General features: G+C 38.4%; 1 protein-coding gene across 1 annotated transcript; it reads right to left on the bottom strand.

Annotated features, from left to right (window-relative positions):
- Positions 1–1,397: 1,397 nt before the first annotated feature.
- Positions 1,398–18,955, bottom strand: LOC103524315 (TBC1 domain family member 15). Its single transcript, XM_008489333.2, has 5 exons — positions 18,697–18,955; positions 18,048–18,243; positions 2,675–2,892; positions 2,054–2,152; positions 1,398–1,517 (listed from the first exon to the last, which is right to left on the bottom strand). The coding sequence occupies exons 1-5, from the start codon at positions 18,880–18,882 to the stop codon at positions 1,398–1,400; spliced, it is 819 nt and encodes a 272-aa protein (XP_008487555.1). The 5' UTR covers positions 18,883–18,955.
- Positions 18,956–19,229: the final 274 nt, after the last annotated feature.

Here is a 19,229-nt window from a genome sequence, read left to right as displayed (position 1 = left end):
AACAAACAAAGGAAGTGGGAAGATTGGGAAGGAAGAAAGTGTGAAATAGGAGGAGAGAGGGTGAAAAGGTACGTTGGATAATTTACAGAAATCAGTGTTCAAATTATACCCACCCTTGTAAGTTCATTATAGGTACCTACACCTACCTAATTCAGTTTCTTTTTGAGAGAGAGAGAGAGAGAAAAATGGCATAATGGCTTTTTATTATTAGTGTACCATTGAGAGTTAACACAGCGTCAAGGGTTTTCTTTGATGTCACCCCATTTGATTTGTACAGGCCAGGATTTCTTAAACTTTGGATTAACCGAAAACTTTCTGTGGTAAGATTGAGCATTATAGTGAAGCGGAGTCGCGCGATGACTTCTGAAAATCGAAATCTATGAGAATGATAGAGACTTCTCCCTCTGCCATTAGAATTTCGTGACTTTGATCTCCTGGAGTTCCTAGACCTAGACTTTGAGAGGTCTGTATCATATTCATAGGTTTGGAATTTCAAGCGGAATCGCGCGACTCCGCGCGACTAATAAAAGTCGAGCGTTGACGCTTCCAATGTGCGGCGGGCCTAAGGGGTTTGATTCTGCGGAGAGTTCGGTTGCTCTTGTTTTGACAAGCTAGTGGTCGAGTACATCATAAAACAATGCCACCGGTATCAATTCACTCAAAGAAAACCACTTGGCAACATCTTAGACTTGTTTACATAATGAAACACCGGCATCTCTCATGTTTACCTAAGGATAACATTCATCTTTGAACCTCCAGGAAAGCACTAACCACTAGTGTCCGCTAGACAAAAGACTGAAACTTCATATTTTCATCCTAAAAAATCAAATCTCCATCTTATCCCAGTTTTGTTGAAATCCCATTGGTTCTACGGACATTTAGACTGGACATAGAAATAGAATCAACGTAAAATAGATACCTACCTACAAAGAGCAACTGAAATAATGTCAAGGTTAACTCACGTAATACGTAATGCACAATAACCTTTTTATTTTAACAAGATGTTCTTGGCAAATGCATCTTTTAAGACTTTCAATAAGATCTGTCCAAAAAGGGAAGACTAGAAAGACATTGCTACTTATTTTGAGAAGCATTTTTGAGCAATAAATAACGTCAAAATCAGATACGATTTCCTCTTTGTACAAGAAAAACGGGAAACGGGGTTACTTGGCAAAATTCTTCTGGATTTCAATAAATTATCGTACATAATGCAACACCGCCCCCGGCAGCTAACGTCAAAATTAGATACGATTTCCTCTTTGTACAAGAAAAACGGGAAACGGGGTTACTTGGCAAAATTCTTCTGGATTTCAATAAACACCGCCCCCGGCAGCAAACGCTGCAAAATTCTTCACTTTTTTTTTACCCTCTGCACATTTCAAACTGCAGAGGATAATTTAACGGTAAATACCTAGGACTTCCCAGAGTACCATGATGTCATCGGGAGAGAACTCACGCTTGAGAAGAACAAGGAGCCAGCGGAAACAGAAGAACATGTTGTTCGCCTCTACACTCACCTGCCAAACAAAATTGAGAAACAGAGCAATATTAGTGGAAAAAAAAGAGGAGGTTTGATAATTGCTAAGGTCTTCTCGTCCAGTAAGCGAAGAGAGGACTTCCCAGAGTACCATGATGTCATCGGGAGAGAACTCACGCTTGAGAAGAACAAGGAGCCAGCGGAAACAGAAGAACATGTTGTTTGCCTCTACACTCACCTGCCAAACAGAATTGAGAGACAGAGCAATATTAGTGAAAAAAAGAGGAGGTTTGATAATTGCTAAGGTCTTCTCGTCCAGTAAGCGAAGAGCGAAGGAAAATAGAATAGAATAGAATATACCTTGTTTATACTACCAGCATATTCTTGGAATTGTGTGTTGTTAATAGCACCTTGGTAATAGCTTATAGGAGTAGCACCCCGGTTCAAGTACAATTGCATAATATTTCAGATCGGGAGGTTAGTGGTTCGTATTCAAGCCAAATCCTGACATACAGTATAGGTACTATAGGTTATCAACGAAGGGACAACATTTATTTGAATTCCTTTCTCACTCACCAGGTACTGCGATAAGTCGGGAGCCATGATACAGAGAATTTGATACACTTGACCCAACTGTTTCTTCATGCCCGCTTGATCCATATCGAAGTTATGTTTCTGAAATATAATAGAATATACCTTGTTAATACTGCTGGATTAGGACTGAAAAGTTCCTTTTACCCTTTTAAACTCTAACCAGGGTCTTGTGAATTTAATCTGTGTATCGTTACTTGATTTCTGTGAATTTGGGTCTAAAGAAATCTTTGAAAATAAATAAGGGGGCACAATTAGCCCAGTGGTAACGCACTTGCTTGCCGGGTTTGATGCGAACCATCAACAAAAATTTGTACTCGTTTTTCGATTGCAAATATTTCAACTGGTTACTTTCTGGTGTACTCGTGTTGACCCAGCACCTAAAGCACCTGATGAGAGGCATTCTACGAGATGGGCATGCTACTACACAGACCACACGCGTCTAATGTAGCAGTTGTTTCATTGCTACGAAGTAAAAATGGAAATGAAAAACTCATCTCGTTTATCGCGACCTGATTTCTGTCAATTTTTGTCTAAAGAAATCTTTGAAAATAAAATACACCTAAATATTATAAAATCTTCGAGAGGATCATGCTCTTGACTTACCGTGCGTTCCATGAAGGAGACAAAGCACCAGAAGGTCTCCACCTCGTCCTGCAGCGTGCACAGTAGCGGGGACAGCAGATCAGACATGCCCTGAACGTAGCCCAGGTCAAAGTTATACATCACATAGGTCATTAGGATATCGTTCAGGGTTTGGAGATTTCGACTGGAGTCATCGGCGAAGAACGGGAGTTCGCGGTCTGTACGGGTGACGTCTTTCTCTGCAAAAATCAAATCAAACCATGAATTCTTTGTGGTAAAGCAGAGAGATTTTTCACATCTTTTGTGGGTATCACAGCATTACTAAGTGCCTCCTTTACTATTAATTTTCATCCACTCGTATCATCAATCTTTTTTACACTGGTCATGCCGCCACTGATCGCTACTTGAATAAAGTAGCTACTCAATTACGAGGCCGAGTGCACCCTGAACTATTACTATTACTAGTTAGAGATAAAGTCATAGGTAACCCTAGTACAATGTAGGTTGTTAGTAGGTAAATAATGATGTTAGTGCTCATACCAGAGTAAAAACTGAAGTATGAAGGGCCTGTCTACAATATGGAATGTGATTGAAGATGTCAACACCAGGTTAATGACTCAGAAATAAATTCAATTACATTTGAAATTGTTAATGTCAAGTTATTTATAATAGACCAGTGAGTAAGATAGAGATAAAAAGTGAGAGTGAATTCAAAAGGGAAAAATTATTATGTACTTAAGCTACTGTATCCTTTAGCCACAACTAGTACAAGATTCACCATTTCATTTCAATACATTCCACCATTAAGGGAAAAATTATTATGTACTTAAGCTACTGTATCCTTTAGCCACAACTAGTACAAGATTCACCATTTCATTTCAATACATTCCACCCACCTCTCCCCAAGCTATGTATTATTTTTACACCATCACCCTTGCTTTTTACCTTTCTCAAGATCATTTAAAGGTTCAGATGAGCCTTTGTGCCGATGGTGTCTTCGATGGTGGTGAATGCGATGATGGCTCTTGTGACGCCTTCCAGAGCTGCTTGGTACTAAAAATTATTCAAAACAGTGCTGTAGCTAGGATACTGTTTTGCAAAGAAACTACAGTATAAAAAACTTTTTGGTTCAAGGTTAGAGTAAAACAATAAAATTAATCTTGAACTTTTCCTGCAGATTCTTAGGTAGGTATATTTTATCAAATAAGATTTATTTCAAAATAGTTACATTAAAAAAGACAAAAAGGAGACACAGACAAAACCATAAAATTAAACATTATAATATATTATGTAGGTACACACCAGCACACCACACAAAACCTTGTCCACATTTTTCATATTAAACTCACCTGAGCTAATGCTTTCCCTCACTGGATCCTCCACCTTGTCCTGCTTCTCCACCATAGCCCACTCATCTTCATCATTTTTGATGGAAATCTTGGCTATGTTCCATTCAATGTAGATTTTGTCCACATCTTTCTGTTTATTTTCATCAAGGAGAATGGGAGAGGGCTAATGCTTTCCCTCACTGGATCCTCCACCTTGTCCTGCTTCTCCACCATAGCCCACTCATCTTCATCATTTTTGATGGAAATCTTGGCAATGTTCCATTCAATGTAGATTTTGTCCACATCTTTCTGTTTATTTTCATCAAGGAGAATGGGAGAGGGGGCAAGAAATGAACATTAATGTATTGATTATTATCCTTTATTATAATATCATGGACATGGAAGGAGCCCAGATAGTAAAGGTTAATAGGTATTGTTTTGGGTCTTCCAGGGGATTTTACACTTTTGTCAATATTTGCAGCACAAAAATATGGCAAGACTGGTGCCATGCCTATCTTGTGACAGACATAAAGAACCTAGCTAGTAACCAATAGGTATACCTCAATAGTAGTAATTTTACATAGTACCTATCTCTCTAGCAAAACAATCTTGAAATACAAGGGTCCCAGACTATTTTCTTGAGGTTTTAACAGTGATCATTTTCACCTAAACCCACCACCCTAACCCCGATAGACCACTGAGAGAACCTAATGCAAGCTGCCACCTTCCTTGACCTCATTCCAACCCTGGAACCTGTTGGAGATGTTGACTGATCTGCTGCCCAACTGCTATAACAACAACCTTATGATTTAGAAGAGAAGCGCGTCCTGCCAAGTCGGAAAGCAAGAACTACACTATAGTATTGTATTGACAAGAAAAACTTACACAGATAGTCATTGAACTTGGCAAACGAGCTGAGCGTGGTTTCCAGTGGTCTCTGTTGAATATTGCTGAGGAACTTCCAGATCACAGTTGAAGGCTGCTGTTCGTCTTCAAAGAGATTCAAGTCGGCAAAGCTGGGGGCTTCGTGGCGGCCCAGAACGTTGTACAGATTCTTTCTGCCTGGAGCTCTGAAAGAAGAGAAGAGAAACAATGAACCAACTGCTACAATATGCGTCTCGGATTTCCCAGAGTACATAGGATAAACACTTTGAGGAGCAGGATGTGAAAGTGACAACTAGGTTGTTGTATCGACTTTCAAAGGACGAAGTAGGTATCCTTGGAGGATCCAGTCAGAAGAAATTACTGACAAAAGTGATAAATGAGTGATAAACTGAAACTGATAACTCTGATAATAAGCTACCTAGGTAGGTACCTACTTATCTACTTATTTTTTATTTTTTTTTTTTTTTACTTTTTTTTATGTACACTGTTCACACTGTTGCCAGTCTACGAGCATAGAGCATAAATAAATGCTGGAGTAAGGAAAATTAGAGCACGTAATTATGACGTTTAAAATAAGTATTTGAAATTTAAATAGACCATTTCGAAGGTTTTTCAACAAAATAAATTGTAAAAATTTGAAATTTAATTTTTTGATCCCAATAAAAAGGAAATTTATCAGGAAAAATATAGGTACCTACCACAACATTAAAAAGTGACCATATGTCTATTTCACTTTTCATATTTTCCTTCTCCCCTTTGCGGTGTTTCATTCATGAACTTATTCACAACATTTCCCTCAAAGCTAGGGTGAAAAAAATAGAATATGTGTAGACACACTTGACATAAATAATAGATAACTTCAAAAAAGAGTAAAAATAGTAATGTAATACACAGTTAGATAGAGTAATAAAGGTATTTATCCTAGGGAGTGGGATAATGTAAAATGGGAAATATAAATCAATGAAAATGGTTTTGTGAAGAGGTTTGATAGAGGGAACTGTAACTGTTGAGGTCTTATCTTCCCAAAAGCTAAGAGAAACAGATAGGAGAAAGACAGCCGTTCTAAGAATCAACCTTACCTGTTCAGGATAAAATTCGCCCGAGAATCGAGCCCGCGACCTAGCGCTTACAAGGTAAACCCTCCAAGCAAACTAGGGTGGCATGGAAATGGTTGAAAAATTAAAAGGGTAAGTATTAGTACAGAGGGAAATTGTGAATGGAAAAAGAAACCTCAACCGTTAGGATTCGATTAATTTTGACCTGTATGCAAAGTTGCTTATAATTATAACGATAAGCAATAATGTCAATACACAGGATGTCTAATACGAGTATAAACCTAACCAAAAACCGTATGCAAAGTGCCTAAAAAAAAAAAAAAAATCAACATGAATAAGACCAGTTAACTCCGCGTTAGGTGCATCACAAGTAGTTCAAATGGATGGCTGTTTCATACCCTTCTTCAGTAGATTCCGGGCCCGATGGCTTGGGTTTATCGTACTTGGTATTGTCAATATCCGACTCGCAGTCTGAGCTCTCTGAGTCATCCGGTACAAAGCCCAGCATCTTCTTCACAGGGGTAGGTAGGGTTTCCTTTGCCTCCAGCAGTTGCAGGTAGATCCCTTCCGCAGCGCACAGGATGGAGTTCAGGTTGAGCTTGCGACACAGGTCGTTCACGTGCTGTCAACATAAACGTAAGTACATATTATAAGCAGAAGTACAAGATGGAGTTCAGGTTGAGCTTGCGACACAGGTCGTTCACGTGCTGTCAACATAAACGTAAGTACATAAGCAGAAGTACAGGTTGGTATTAAGTACATAAGCAGAAGTACAGGTTGGTATTAAGTACATAAGCAGAAGTACAGGTTGGTATAAGTCTCCCAGATATGAACAGCAATTTCAAAATTAATAACACATGAGATCGTTCTTAGAATCACCTATTGACCTTGCGTTTATTCTCATAATCCCTTCTACTTACATGATTTATTAGTGTAGAAAAGGTGTATTTACCTTTCCTACAGGTTGGTATAAGTCTCCCAGATATGAACAGCAATTTCAAAATTAATAACACATGAGATCGTTCTTAGAATCACCTATTGACCTTACGTTTATTCTCATAATCCCTTCTACTTACTTACATGATTTATTAGTGTAGAAAAGGTGTATTTACCTTTCGGAAACTGAGATGATTATTTTGAGGCAAATTTAGTTCAACCACTAGTTGGCGTAGTAGTGCCTGTACTAAACCATAGGAGATTCAAGATGGCGTTTTACCACTCATCGAAGGTCTAGTGGAAACTGATAGTGTCCAGTTTTCCGTTTCCGAAGGAAAATACACCTAAAGCATTTAGACTGGACATAGAAATAGAATCAACGTAAAATAGATACCTACCTACAAAGAGCAACTGAAATAATGTCAAGGTTAACTCACGTAATGCACAATACTAATTATGTATGTAAAGGTACACAAAAAGTTTATTATGTTAAAAAAAGCGGATACATTTCAGTGCATTAATTAATCAATCAGTGTTGTTTATTCGTTTTTGTGTATTGTAGGCATTTTCAAACCCATACCTAAGTCACCCAGTTCAAATTGTAACAAAATGTGACCTCCCTCTAATGATTACGAGTACAAAATAAATGTACCTAGAATGAATTTTTTAAAGCCAAAAAATTTATTGAACGATTTTGGAAGAGTTTATTGAGAAGATGAAAAGCAATAATGAGGGTAGACTCTAAACCAAATGGTGACTGGTGATGGTGACACTAAAAGACATGAACTAGGAAAGTAGAATCTGTGATAAAAATGTGTCATTCTTTGTTGTCTATTTCACTTTTCATATTTTCCTTCTCCCCTTTGCGGTGTTTCATTCATGAACTTATTCACAACATTTCCCTCAAAGCAAGTATTGGTGGAGATGTCTATTTCACTTTTCATATTTTCCTTCTCCCCTTTGCGGTGTTTCATTCATGAACTTATTCACAACATTTCTCTCAAAGCTAGGTATCATGAAGACTTGAAAGCGTTACACTCTACAGGCTAGAGGCGTACCTACCAAGCACTCACCATTGGAAATCTCTCTCCCTGTCATGTTTTCCCATCATTATCCTTATTATTCCCCACCATATCCTTATTATGAGACAAGCTGCGGGTTTGCTGGGTTTCCCGATAAAAGCTTTTAGCCGTGTACACACAACACCATCTAGTAAAATGGATGCACAGGGAGATATCCTGCTTATCTACTCAGATAAGTAAATAATACATCTATCAAATGTACTTTGGATTCGGGATGCTATACCTGTCTGGGTTTGAAGCCTGAGATGGAATGGACGTCTCAAGATGTTTCTCCCATCTTGTCCCTTGATTTTTCACATCCTCGCTGTCGGAGCTATAGTCCGCGGATTTGAGCTTCGATTTCCTGACGAAACAAAACAAAATCGAAAGCCAGGGGTGAAAAAATAGAATATGTGTAGACACACTTGACATAAATAATAGATAACTTCAAAAAAGAGTAAAAATAGTAATGTAATACACAGTAGAGTAATAAAGGTATTTATCCTAGGGAGTGGGATAATGTAAAATGGGAAATACAAATAAATGAAAATGGTTTTGTGAAGAGGCTTGATAGAGGGAACTGTAACTGCTGAGGTCTTATCTTCCCAAAAGCTAAGATAAACAGACAGGAGAAAGACAGCCGTTCTAAGAACCAACCTTACCTGTTCGGGATAAAATTCGCCCGAGAATCGAGCCCGCGACCTAGCGCTTACAAGGTAGACCCTTGATTTTTCCCTATCCATTTAGATTTACAAAGGCAATCGATCTTATACCTAGACAACAGAAGCAGTTAGGTACATGTCGTTTTCAAAGCCTTTTCTTTCTTCTTTATTAAGGTGCATAAATTCAGTTCTTGCCATGATTTTAGATACCTATGTTCGTGACACTGCAAATTTCTGATAAAACTATTGGGCCTCGAACCTCATCCCCACGAGTTACGGCAGAAACGTATTACCTATGATGAGATTTAATTATTATTATTATTATTAATTCATTGGCAATGTTGGTATAATATTATTTCTTTCCCACCTAGTGACATCAATGAAGAAAACTTATAAGCTTGTCAAAAGATACCTGCGTCAACTTCAAACAAAGATTACCTTCCGTGATTTTCCCGAAAATTTTCAAGGTTAGACGTACGCGGGCAAAGTTTTAGGGTAGAAAGTCATCGTGGAAAGTTTTGTGACTCTTATAAGCTTGTCAAAAGATACCTGCGTCAACTTCAAACAAAGATTACCTTCCGTGATTTTCCCGAAAATTTTCAAGGTTAGACGTAGGTACAGGCAAAGTATTACAAGGGTAGAAAAAACATCAGAAAGTCATCGTGGAAAGTTTTGTGACGGAAAAGAAGCTGAGGGAGATTTGTTCGGAGTGACGGGAGGTGACCCTATTCATAATTAATATTCATGTGCAACCTCAAAACTCCATTATTTCAGGAGAAAAGGGTGAGGCGTATATCTCAAGCAAGTCTTTTAATTAACAAACTATATTATAAATATGTTTTTGTTTAGAGGGAAACTCCTTTTGTTCCTCGTATTTTTCTCTCGTTTTTTAACCTGTTGGTGTCTTTTGTTTGTGTAGTGGTGTTCTGAAGGTTGATGGTTCGAGTCAAGTTATGAAATTTATGGAGGTGATATTAGGTGGGGAACGACATTTGTGATAATAAGTCTGGAGTAACTGTGGCTGTCAAGTTGTGTCCACAAATTGTCGACACCGTCGATCGACTCACGCTACGAGGTGAATCTATGTTGTCAAGGCAGTGTACGGTTTCAATCGGCGTCGACTATGTGCGGACATACTTACCAAGATCTCCTCAGGAAACGTGATAATGTGTTAACTTGCAGAGATTTTCTTCTCTTGCTCATTCGGAAAGGTTAAAAGGTTTACATAAGCCTTTAACTCCGAGACATAATAATATTACAACGATACGAGCATTATGCTGGAACTATAGTCATCTAGTCATACTAGTCACTTTGTGAAGACAATGCACTTTATATTTACATTGAATCTTGCTGCTTTTGAACTGTCCAAGTACTATTATAGATATGTAATATGTTGTAGGTTTTCCTGACATTTCCCCACTATCCTCATTTTGTATTCTCGTTGATGGTGATGTTGTATATTCTAACGTCTAACCTATTTTGCCGATAAAATATGTCTAGCTAGGTACTTAAATTTCTTTCAGGAATGGCTCACTAATTTTGGACTTACTCTCTTTCCCTATCTTTCTATCTAAAAAAAGAAGGTATGTACCTATAATACAAAGTAACAAAAAGCTCTTCTTAGAGACACACAGGTAGAGGTAGGTAAGGTGTGATAGGTACATTATTTTGTTTCTTTTCGAAGGAAAATAGATTAAGACGTTAATGGCCTTACATGGTGTTCGACAAGTGAAGAAAGATAGGGAAACAAAGGAAGTGGGAAGATTGGGAAGGAAGAAAGTGTGAAATAGGAGGAGAGAGGGTAAAAAGGTACGTTGGATAATTTACAGAAATCAGTGTTCAAATTATACCCACCCTTGTAAGTTCATTATAGGTACCTACCTACACCTACCTAATTCAGTTTCTTTTTGAGAGAGAGAGAAAAAATGGCATAATGACTTTTTATTATTAGTATTTTAAATTTCTAGTAGCCCTTAGGTATTTTATTAGCAAGCTAGCAAAAAATAGCAAGTGTTGGATGACTTCGAGTAACTTGTATGAATGCCGTGAATTAAAAAAAAAAAAAAAAAAAAAAAAAAAAAAAAAAAAAAAAAATACATCAAGAAGAGATGGATATTGGATAGGGACCTATTTAGTTCCCTTGTCATTAGAACTTAACAGTTGCAAAAAATCATGTCCAAGTAATTTCTTCTTCTTCCAAAGTATAAAAGTGTGACCTCAAGACCTATTCTTTCAAATGAACTCGCAGCATTAAATCATTATACGGGAAACTTACCAAGATCTCCTCAGGAAACGTGATAATGTGTTAACTTGCAGAGATTTTCTTCTCTTGCTCATTCGGAAAGGTTAAAAGGTTTACATAAGCCTTTAACTCCGAGACATAATAATATTACAACGATACGAGCATTATGCTGGAACTATAGTCATCTAGTCATACTAGTCACTTTGTGAAGACAATGCACTTTATATTTACATTGAATCTTGCTGCTTTTGAACTGTCCAAGTACTATTATAGATATGTAATATGTTGTAGGTTTTCCTGACATTTCCCCACTATCCTCATTTTGTATTCTCGTTGATGGTGATGTTGTATATTCTAACGTCTAACCTATTTTGCCGATAAAATATGTCTAGCTAGGTACTTAAATTTCTTTCAGGAATGGCTCACTAATTTTGGACTTACTCTCTTTCCCTATCTTTCTATCTAAAAAAAGAAGGTATGTACCTATAATACAAAGTAACAAAAAGCTCTTCTTAGAGACACACAGGTAGAGGTAGGTAAGGTGTGATAGGTACATTATTTTGTTTCTTTTCGAAGGAAAATAGATTAAGACGTTAATAATGGCCTTACATGGTGTTCGACAAAGTAGTGAAGAAAAACAGGGAACAAACAAAGGAAGTGGGAAGATTGGGAAGGAAGAAAGTGTGAAATAGGAGGAGAGAGGGTAAAAAGGTACGTTGGATAATTTACAGAAATCAGTGTTCAAATTATACCCACCCTTGTAAGTTCATTATAGGTACCTACACCTACCTAATTCAGTTTCTTTTTGAGAGAGAGAGAGAGAGAAAAATGGCATAATGGCTTTTTATTATTAGTGTTTTAAATTTCTAGTAGCCCTTAGGTATTTTATTAGCAAGCTAGCAAAAAATAGCAAGTGTTGGATGACTTCGAGTAACTTGTATGAATGCCGTGAATTTCACGTGATTATGCAATGTGCAATGTTAAAAGTATTGGTGGAGATGTCTATTTCACTTTTCATATTTTTCTTCTCCCCTTTGCGGTGTTTCATTCATGAACTTATTCACATTTTCCTCAAAGCTAGGTATCATGAAGACTTGAAAGCGTTACACTCTACAGGCTAGAGGCGTACCGAGCACTCACCATTGGAAATTTCCCTCCCTGTCATGTTTTCCCCATCATTATCCTTAATATTTCCCACCATGTCCTTATTATGAGACAAGCTGCGGGTTTGCTGGGTTTCCCGATAAAAGCTTTTAGCCGTGTACACACAATACCATCCAGTAAAATGGATGCACGGGGAGATATCCTGCTTATCTACTCAGATAAGTAAATAATACATCTATCAAATGTACTTTGGATTCGGGATGCTATACCTGTCTGGGTTTGAAGCCTGAGATGGAATGGGCGTCTCAAGATGTTTCTCCCATCTTGTCCCTTGATTTTTCCTGTAGGTATTTCATTATATTCCGAAGTCATTTAATATTTGGGTTTTATTTTGGACGAAATGTATTGTATTTTATGTGAGGGCTTTGAATTTAATTTCAATGGGGGATTCACAATATTGTAATGAGCGTATGGAAATAATGAACGTTTGAAACTTGGGGTTAATTAATACATTTGAAGTCTGGACGCAATTCAAAATAATTCTTGATTTTCCATTCAATTTTCTCCTGATTTCATCTGTCGAATTATATTCGAATATCTACGTTCAAATGATTTCATATTCAGCTATCACGGAAATAAGCTTATAAATTAATCTCGTGGCTTTTTAGCTGGGAACATTGGATTTAAGAACAATGAAACACTCTGTCTAAAATTACAACTATAGAATAGCAGATACCTACATACTGTATATTGTGCAGTTGCAACTGTCATCCTAGGGTAGGGAGAAGTGCAGCCTGTAGGGTTCACAATGTTCACTGGTGACATGTAGGTACCAGGGGACCTATACAATACCCACTTCCTAGATTCTAGAACAATACCTATACCTACCTATTTTATATTCATGTCTTCATATTTCACATTTTTTTCATTCCTTACGATATAGTCTGGAAGTATGATCGTCATTGTTTATAGGAGAGCATTGTTCTAACCTACAACATACTCACTAGTGCAGCCTATCGTTCTAACGATTATTGAGCCAGTAACTCACTAGCAGGTAGACCTGACAGGTGGACTTGATCAGGTGTACCTATCAGGTCTGCCTGATAGTGAGTGGCTGGCCTTGGAGCCTATCAACGTTAAATAAATTTCGATAATCTTTTGTTAGCTATAATTTATAAAGGCTCATTAAATTCTGATATACCATCACGAGAGTATGATAGAGCTCTCAACATATATGCTATGCGATAAAAACTATCATGCGGTTCACACAATGATAGAGTTCTCATGAAAGTGCCTCTCACAACAGTAACAACAGAACTATCCCCTTAACTTACTAAAAAATAAATAAAATATTCTATTAAAAATAAAACAACCAAAGTTAAATTAATATAAATATTAAATTATTTAAATAAAATATATTTTTGTCTGCAACGAATAAATAAAAATATCAAAGATTTTTCTTGTAAAAAATAATACAGTTAAATTATTAAATTATAAATCTAAGTAGTAAATAGCGTAAAATTTAAAACCTCCGCCATTGTCCCTTTTTAGCCCGTCCTTCCTTTATTATTATTAGGAACTTGAATAGTTAGATACTTTTGGAACTTTTAATATTCTAGTTTCCTAAAATTGATCCACAATACACTGATTTAACATCACACGAGATTCACGAGAAGTCAAGTATCGTATACTTAAGTGGATATGTTTTTTTTTTTGGTCTTTATGGTCTCTTTAGGAAAATTAAATGTGTACTCAATCCGATACCTCCTTTCTTACCTTGTACATATAAGTTCCCTAAATATCTTTCCATCACCGTGAAGACCATACCTATCTCACGGACACGGCAAGTACATAGAGGTAATAGAAAGTAAAAGTATATATACTTTTTATGAAAAGGCAAGATTTCTTACTTGATTTTTCGTATTTCTCACTAGAGAGCAAAAGTAGGCGCAGAAAAAATTCTCGTTTCTTGTATTTCCGACTACGGTGTCTCATTTTCTGCAATGCCTCTTAAGATGTGCTATGTGAATCTAATCATCCTCGCTGTCGGAGCTATAGTCCGCGGATTTGAGCTTCGATTTCCTGACGAAACAAAACAAAATCGAAAGCCAGGGGTGAAATTTAAATTATAACTGAGGTTTTAACAGTGATCATTTTCACCTAAACCCACCACCCTAACCCCGATAGACCACTGAGAGAACCTAATACAAGCTGCCACCTTCCTTGACCTCATTCCAACCCTGGAACCTGTTGGAGATGTTGACTGATCTGCTGCCCAACTGCTACAACCGTGCTGTCAACATAAACGTAAGTACATAAGCAGAAGTACAGGTTGGTATAAGTCTCCCAGATATGAACAGCAATTTCAAAATTAATAGCACATGAGATCGTTCTTAAAATCACCTTACGTTTATTCTCATATAATCCCTTCTACTTACATGATTTATTAGTGTGGAAAAGGTGTATTTACCTTTCGGAAACTGAGATGATTATTTTGAGGCAAATTTAGTTCAACCACTAGTTGGCGTAGTAGTGCCTGTACTGAACCATAGGAGATTCAAGATGGCGTTTTACCACTCATCGAAGGTCTAGCGGAAACTGATAGTGTCCAGTTTTCCGTTTCCAAAGGAAAATACACCTGAAGCATTGAAGAAGTAACCAACAGCTCTTTGTTTCAGATATCTGCATCGCTTCTGTAAGGCCAGCCACTTCCCATCAGGTAGACCTGTGATCAGGTCCGTCTGTCAGGTCTACCTAATACCTGATGAGCACACACACTACCTATCAGGTAGAACTGACAGGTACGGTTGAAAAGGTCCGTCTGTCAGGTCTACCAGGTCTACCTAATACCTGATGAGCACACACACTACCTATCAGGTAGAACTGACAGGTACGGTTGAAAAGGTCCGTCTGTCAGGTCTATCTAATACCTGACAGTGATTGGCTGGCCTAAATGTCACCTTAACCAAAGGATCATAAAATCAGACGTTCATCTTACCTTGAGAATTTCCGTGAACCCAAGGTCGTTCACCATAATATTGCTTTTCTCCTGATCCAAGATGGCGGCACAGATGAGGATATGAAAGTTGGGACAGGGCAGATCTGTCCAGAGGACTTCCCACGGAGTGACGGGAGGTGACCCTATTCATAATTAATATTCATGTGCAACCTCAAAACTCCATTATTTCAGGAGAAAAGGGTGAGGCGTAGTATATCTCAAGCAAGTCTTTTAATTAACAAACTATATTATAAATATGTTTTTGTTTAGAGGGAAACTCCTTTTGTTCCTCGTATTTTTCTCTCGTTTTTTAACCTGTTGGTGTCTTTTGTTTGAGTAGTGGTTAGTGGTGTTCTGAAGGTTGGTTCGAGTCAAGTTATGAAATTTATGGAGGTGGTATTAGGTGGGGAACGACATTTGTGATAAGTCTGGTTTATGGTAATTATGGTCGTGTCACTGCAACTTCCTTGTTACCGACATTTTACACCAGTACTCGTGAACAGCCAGTGACAGTGGCTGTAAAGTTGTGTCCACAAATAGTCGACGCCGTCGATCGGAGTCAAGTTATGAAATTTATGGAGGTGGTATTAGGTGGGGAACGACAGTTGTGATAATAAGTCTGGTTTATAGTAATTATGGTCGTGTCACTGCAACTTCCTTGTTACCGACATTTGACACCAGTACTCGTGAACAGCCAGTGACAGTGGCTGTAAAGTTGTGTCCACAAATAGTCGACGCCGTCGATCGACTCACGCTACGAGGTGAATCTATGTTGTCAAGGCAGTGTACGGTTTCAATCGACATCGATCGACGGCGTCGACTATGTGCGGACAGAGCCTAATACGTTGGAAGCACTAGTCCCCAAGGACAAAATTGTCCCTGATTGATAACTCAATCGATGCACAGTTGTCTGTAAAACCGGCCTAGATAAAACACCATAACATCCGTTTCAGGAACCATAGCCAAGTAACGTGTTAACCACAAACGTCGCATCTTCGTTAACACGACCCCGCCCTCCTGTGTATTCTTTCTTACGTCAAAGGTCGAAGGAATAATATTACCATTCATCAGGCGAGGAAAACGTTCTGGGTGTGAGCATACAGGGTGTAACAGCTCAGATAAAAAGGGATGAGAAAGATTTCGGTGTACTACCTGTGTATGACGTGTGTCAGGATGATCAGATAGTCAAAGGTCGAAGGAATAATATTACCATTCATCAGGCGAGGAAAACGTTCTGGGTGTGAGCATACAGGGTGTAACAGCTCAGATAAAGAGGGATGAGAAAGATTTCGGTGTACTACCTGTGTATGACGTGTGTCAGGATGATCAGATGCAGCCTGTATAAAAGAGATCATCTTTGAACCACTAGGAGAGCACTAACTAGAAGTAACCAACAGCTCTTTGTTTCAGATATCTGCATCGCTTCTGTAAGGCCAGCCACTTCCCATCAGGTAGACCTGTGATCAGGTCAGTCTGTCAGGTCTACCTAATACCTGATGAGCACACACACTACCTATCAGGTAGAACTGACATGTACGGTTGAAAAGGTCCGCCTGTCAGGTCTACCTAATACCTGATAGTGAGTGGTATGTACAGCGTATTTTTGAATGTTTAGTGTCGGGGAGGAGGGATCAAAGTTGTCAATGGAGGAGCAATGGAACGTATATTATCTATAGACTATAGGGGTTCATAATTATACGAGAATAGGATTTGAAGGTCCTTTTATAGCTCAGCAATAGACATTGAATATCGCTGTAGTAAATAATCCATAATATTGATGACTTATGTACAGCGTATTTTTGAATGTTTAGTGTCGGGGAGGAGGGATCAAAGTTGTCAATGGAGGAGCAATGGAACGTATATTATCTATATGGGTTCTTAATTATACGAGAATAGGATTTGAAGGGTCCTTTTATAGCTCAGCAATAGACATTGAATATCGCTGTAGTAAATTATCCATAATAATGATGACTAAATGTCACAGATAATATTGTTCAAAAAATTTCTTCTTAATTATACGAGAATAGGATTTGAAGGGTCCTTTTATAGCTCAGCAATAGACATTGAATATCGCTGTAGTAAATTATCCATAATATTGATGACTAAAAGTCACAGATAATATTGTTCAAAAAATTTCCAGCAAGTAAATATGAATACGTGCAAACTCTAGTTCAATATTATGCTGGTTTGCACCGTTTCGCTCCACAGTAGGACGAGCCGAACAACGAATGCAAACTTGAAATATGGCTGACACGCATGAGAAATCTCCATAACCCAGAACTCTAGGCTATGTTGTACTGTGGGCTGTATTGTATGTTGTAGGCTGTGGTGGTACTCAATTCACATTCCGGACGTCCGCCTTTTAATTACATTTCTCCATTTCCGTAAAGCACATGACTGTCGGGGAACAGAGGAGGGGAAAACATTTTCACCCTTGGACAATAACCCCTCTCATTTATTGAAATTTCCATATCAAAAGCTTTGGGAGAGTCTATAAATTTAATATTTTATAAATATTGCATAGGTGTAGGTATTTCATTATATTCCGAAGTCATTTAATATTTGGGTTTTATTTTGGACGAAATGTATTGTATTTTATGTGAGGGCTTTGAAATTAATTTCAATGGGGGATTCACAATATTGTAATGAGCGTATGGAAATAATGAACGTTTAGAACTTGGGGTTAATTACACCCTGAACTCCAAGCACAGAGCCGAAAAACTTCGACCCCACTCGGCCACGGAGGTTGCTCTTTCTCTTCAAAAATAAGAACGTATTGTATGCGCAATCAGTCTCTAGGGCAGTGTGGCTATCATGTACGAAATTACCTACAATATTATGGGAAAATTTTGAATTACATACATCTTTCTGACACTCCACGAGCTCACGTGATGTGACGTGATAGTAGTGTGTTTCTGCCTTTACTTACCTATCAGACTTTTCCTCGCACTGACGTATTGTATGCGCAATCAGTCTCTAGGGCAGTGTGGCTATCATGTACGAAATTACCTACAATATTATGGGAAAATTTTGAATTACAATTTTGAATTACATACATCTTTCTCACACTCCACGAGCTCACGTGATCTGACGTGATAGTAGTGTGTTTCTGCCTTTACTTACCTATCAGACTTTTCCTCGCACTATAATCCGCCCATCTGTCTTCCTGATCTTTAGATATGCTCTGCCACTGTTGCTTCATACGATGATACTCTTGACTCTTGTTCTTCAGGATAACCTCCCGTTCATCCCGTGTTGAATCCCACGGGTACAGACCTAGCAGGAACTTCCATACGATTCGGAGACTCGGCTTGACACCCTGTGATAATAATACTTAGTGGTTGTTTAGATTGCTCGCATAGGACTGAAAAATACCTTTACTCCAGCAGTAGGCTACTACCATTCTTTTTCTTCGCCTTTTTCCGTGTACAGGCGGGGTCAGCCTCTCCATCGGCCCTAACTAGGGTGATTGCTTTGGGCTGACATTTGGTTTTGGCTACAAATTTTACGAGAGGATGCACTTCGCACTCAACCTTTGCTATTTCTTTAGCAAGGGAAATTCAGGCTGGTATACTCCCTGTTTAAAGTCCCCCATCAAGACAAAGTAGTGGTCAATTAAGTATTGTGGTCAAATCATATTGAGGATAAAATTTCATACCTCGGCTGGGATTGAACCCAAGCTTTCCTGTTTACCAGATGAGCGTCTTGACCACTCCACCACCGAGGCAGGGAAAAAAATAAATGTCGTGCAGGCTGGCTAAGAGGAACTTACCCCTCTAAAGATGATCTTCTTGATCTTGTCTGGATCTCTGATTCGTCCCTCGCTATCTTGCACCTCATACCATTCATCATGGGATAGAGGGTCTCCCCGCTCTACCGGGGGGCGTGGTCGTAGGGTGATGGGCTTGCCACCCACCACAGTGTAATCATCGTCCAATTCCAGAGAGCGGTTCACCATTTCTGCCACCTTGGCCACCTCAGTCTCCCGATGAGGCTCGATCTGCTTGTTATACACTGGGGAACAATACAACAGGAAAATAATTTATGTATTAAGATTCTATTTTTGACGAGAATTTGTTGTAAATTAACCCAGTATCCCAGCCTTATCATAATAAAAAATAAATAAAAGGCTCTCCACACAGCACAGTTCAGATACCAACGCCACCCAACGTTGCTTAAGATTGGTGATCCGTTTGGAACTGGTTCATTTAACTGCCACTGGTTTGTAAAGGTAATTTAAATTATAACTGAGGTTTTAACAGTGATCATTTTCACCTAAACCCACCACCCTAACCCCGATAGACC

The sequence above is a fragment of the Diaphorina citri genome, unplaced genomic scaffold (assembly GCF_000475195.1).
Source record: "Diaphorina citri unplaced genomic scaffold, Diaci psyllid genome assembly version 1.1 scaffold5, whole genome shotgun sequence".
Taxonomy (NCBI): domain Eukaryota; kingdom Metazoa; phylum Arthropoda; class Insecta; order Hemiptera; family Psyllidae; genus Diaphorina; species Diaphorina citri.
This window is presented reverse-complemented; position numbering and strand designations above follow the sequence as displayed.

Bases quoted from the DNA above. Each gene is read 5' to 3' on its own strand.
- LOC103524315 (XM_008489333.2), bottom strand. From the start codon at position 18,882: ATGGTGAACCGCTCTCTGGAATTGGACGATGATTACACTGTGGTGGGT. The intron at 18,244-18,696 runs GTAAGTTCCTCT...TTATTATCACAG, and splicing joins AGAAGATCATCTTTAGAGGG to GGTGTCAAGCCGAGTCTCCG. The intron at 1,518-2,053 runs GTGAGTGAGAAA...TTTGTTTGGCAG, and splicing joins CCGACTTATCGCAGTACCTG to GTGAGTGTAGAGGCGAACAA.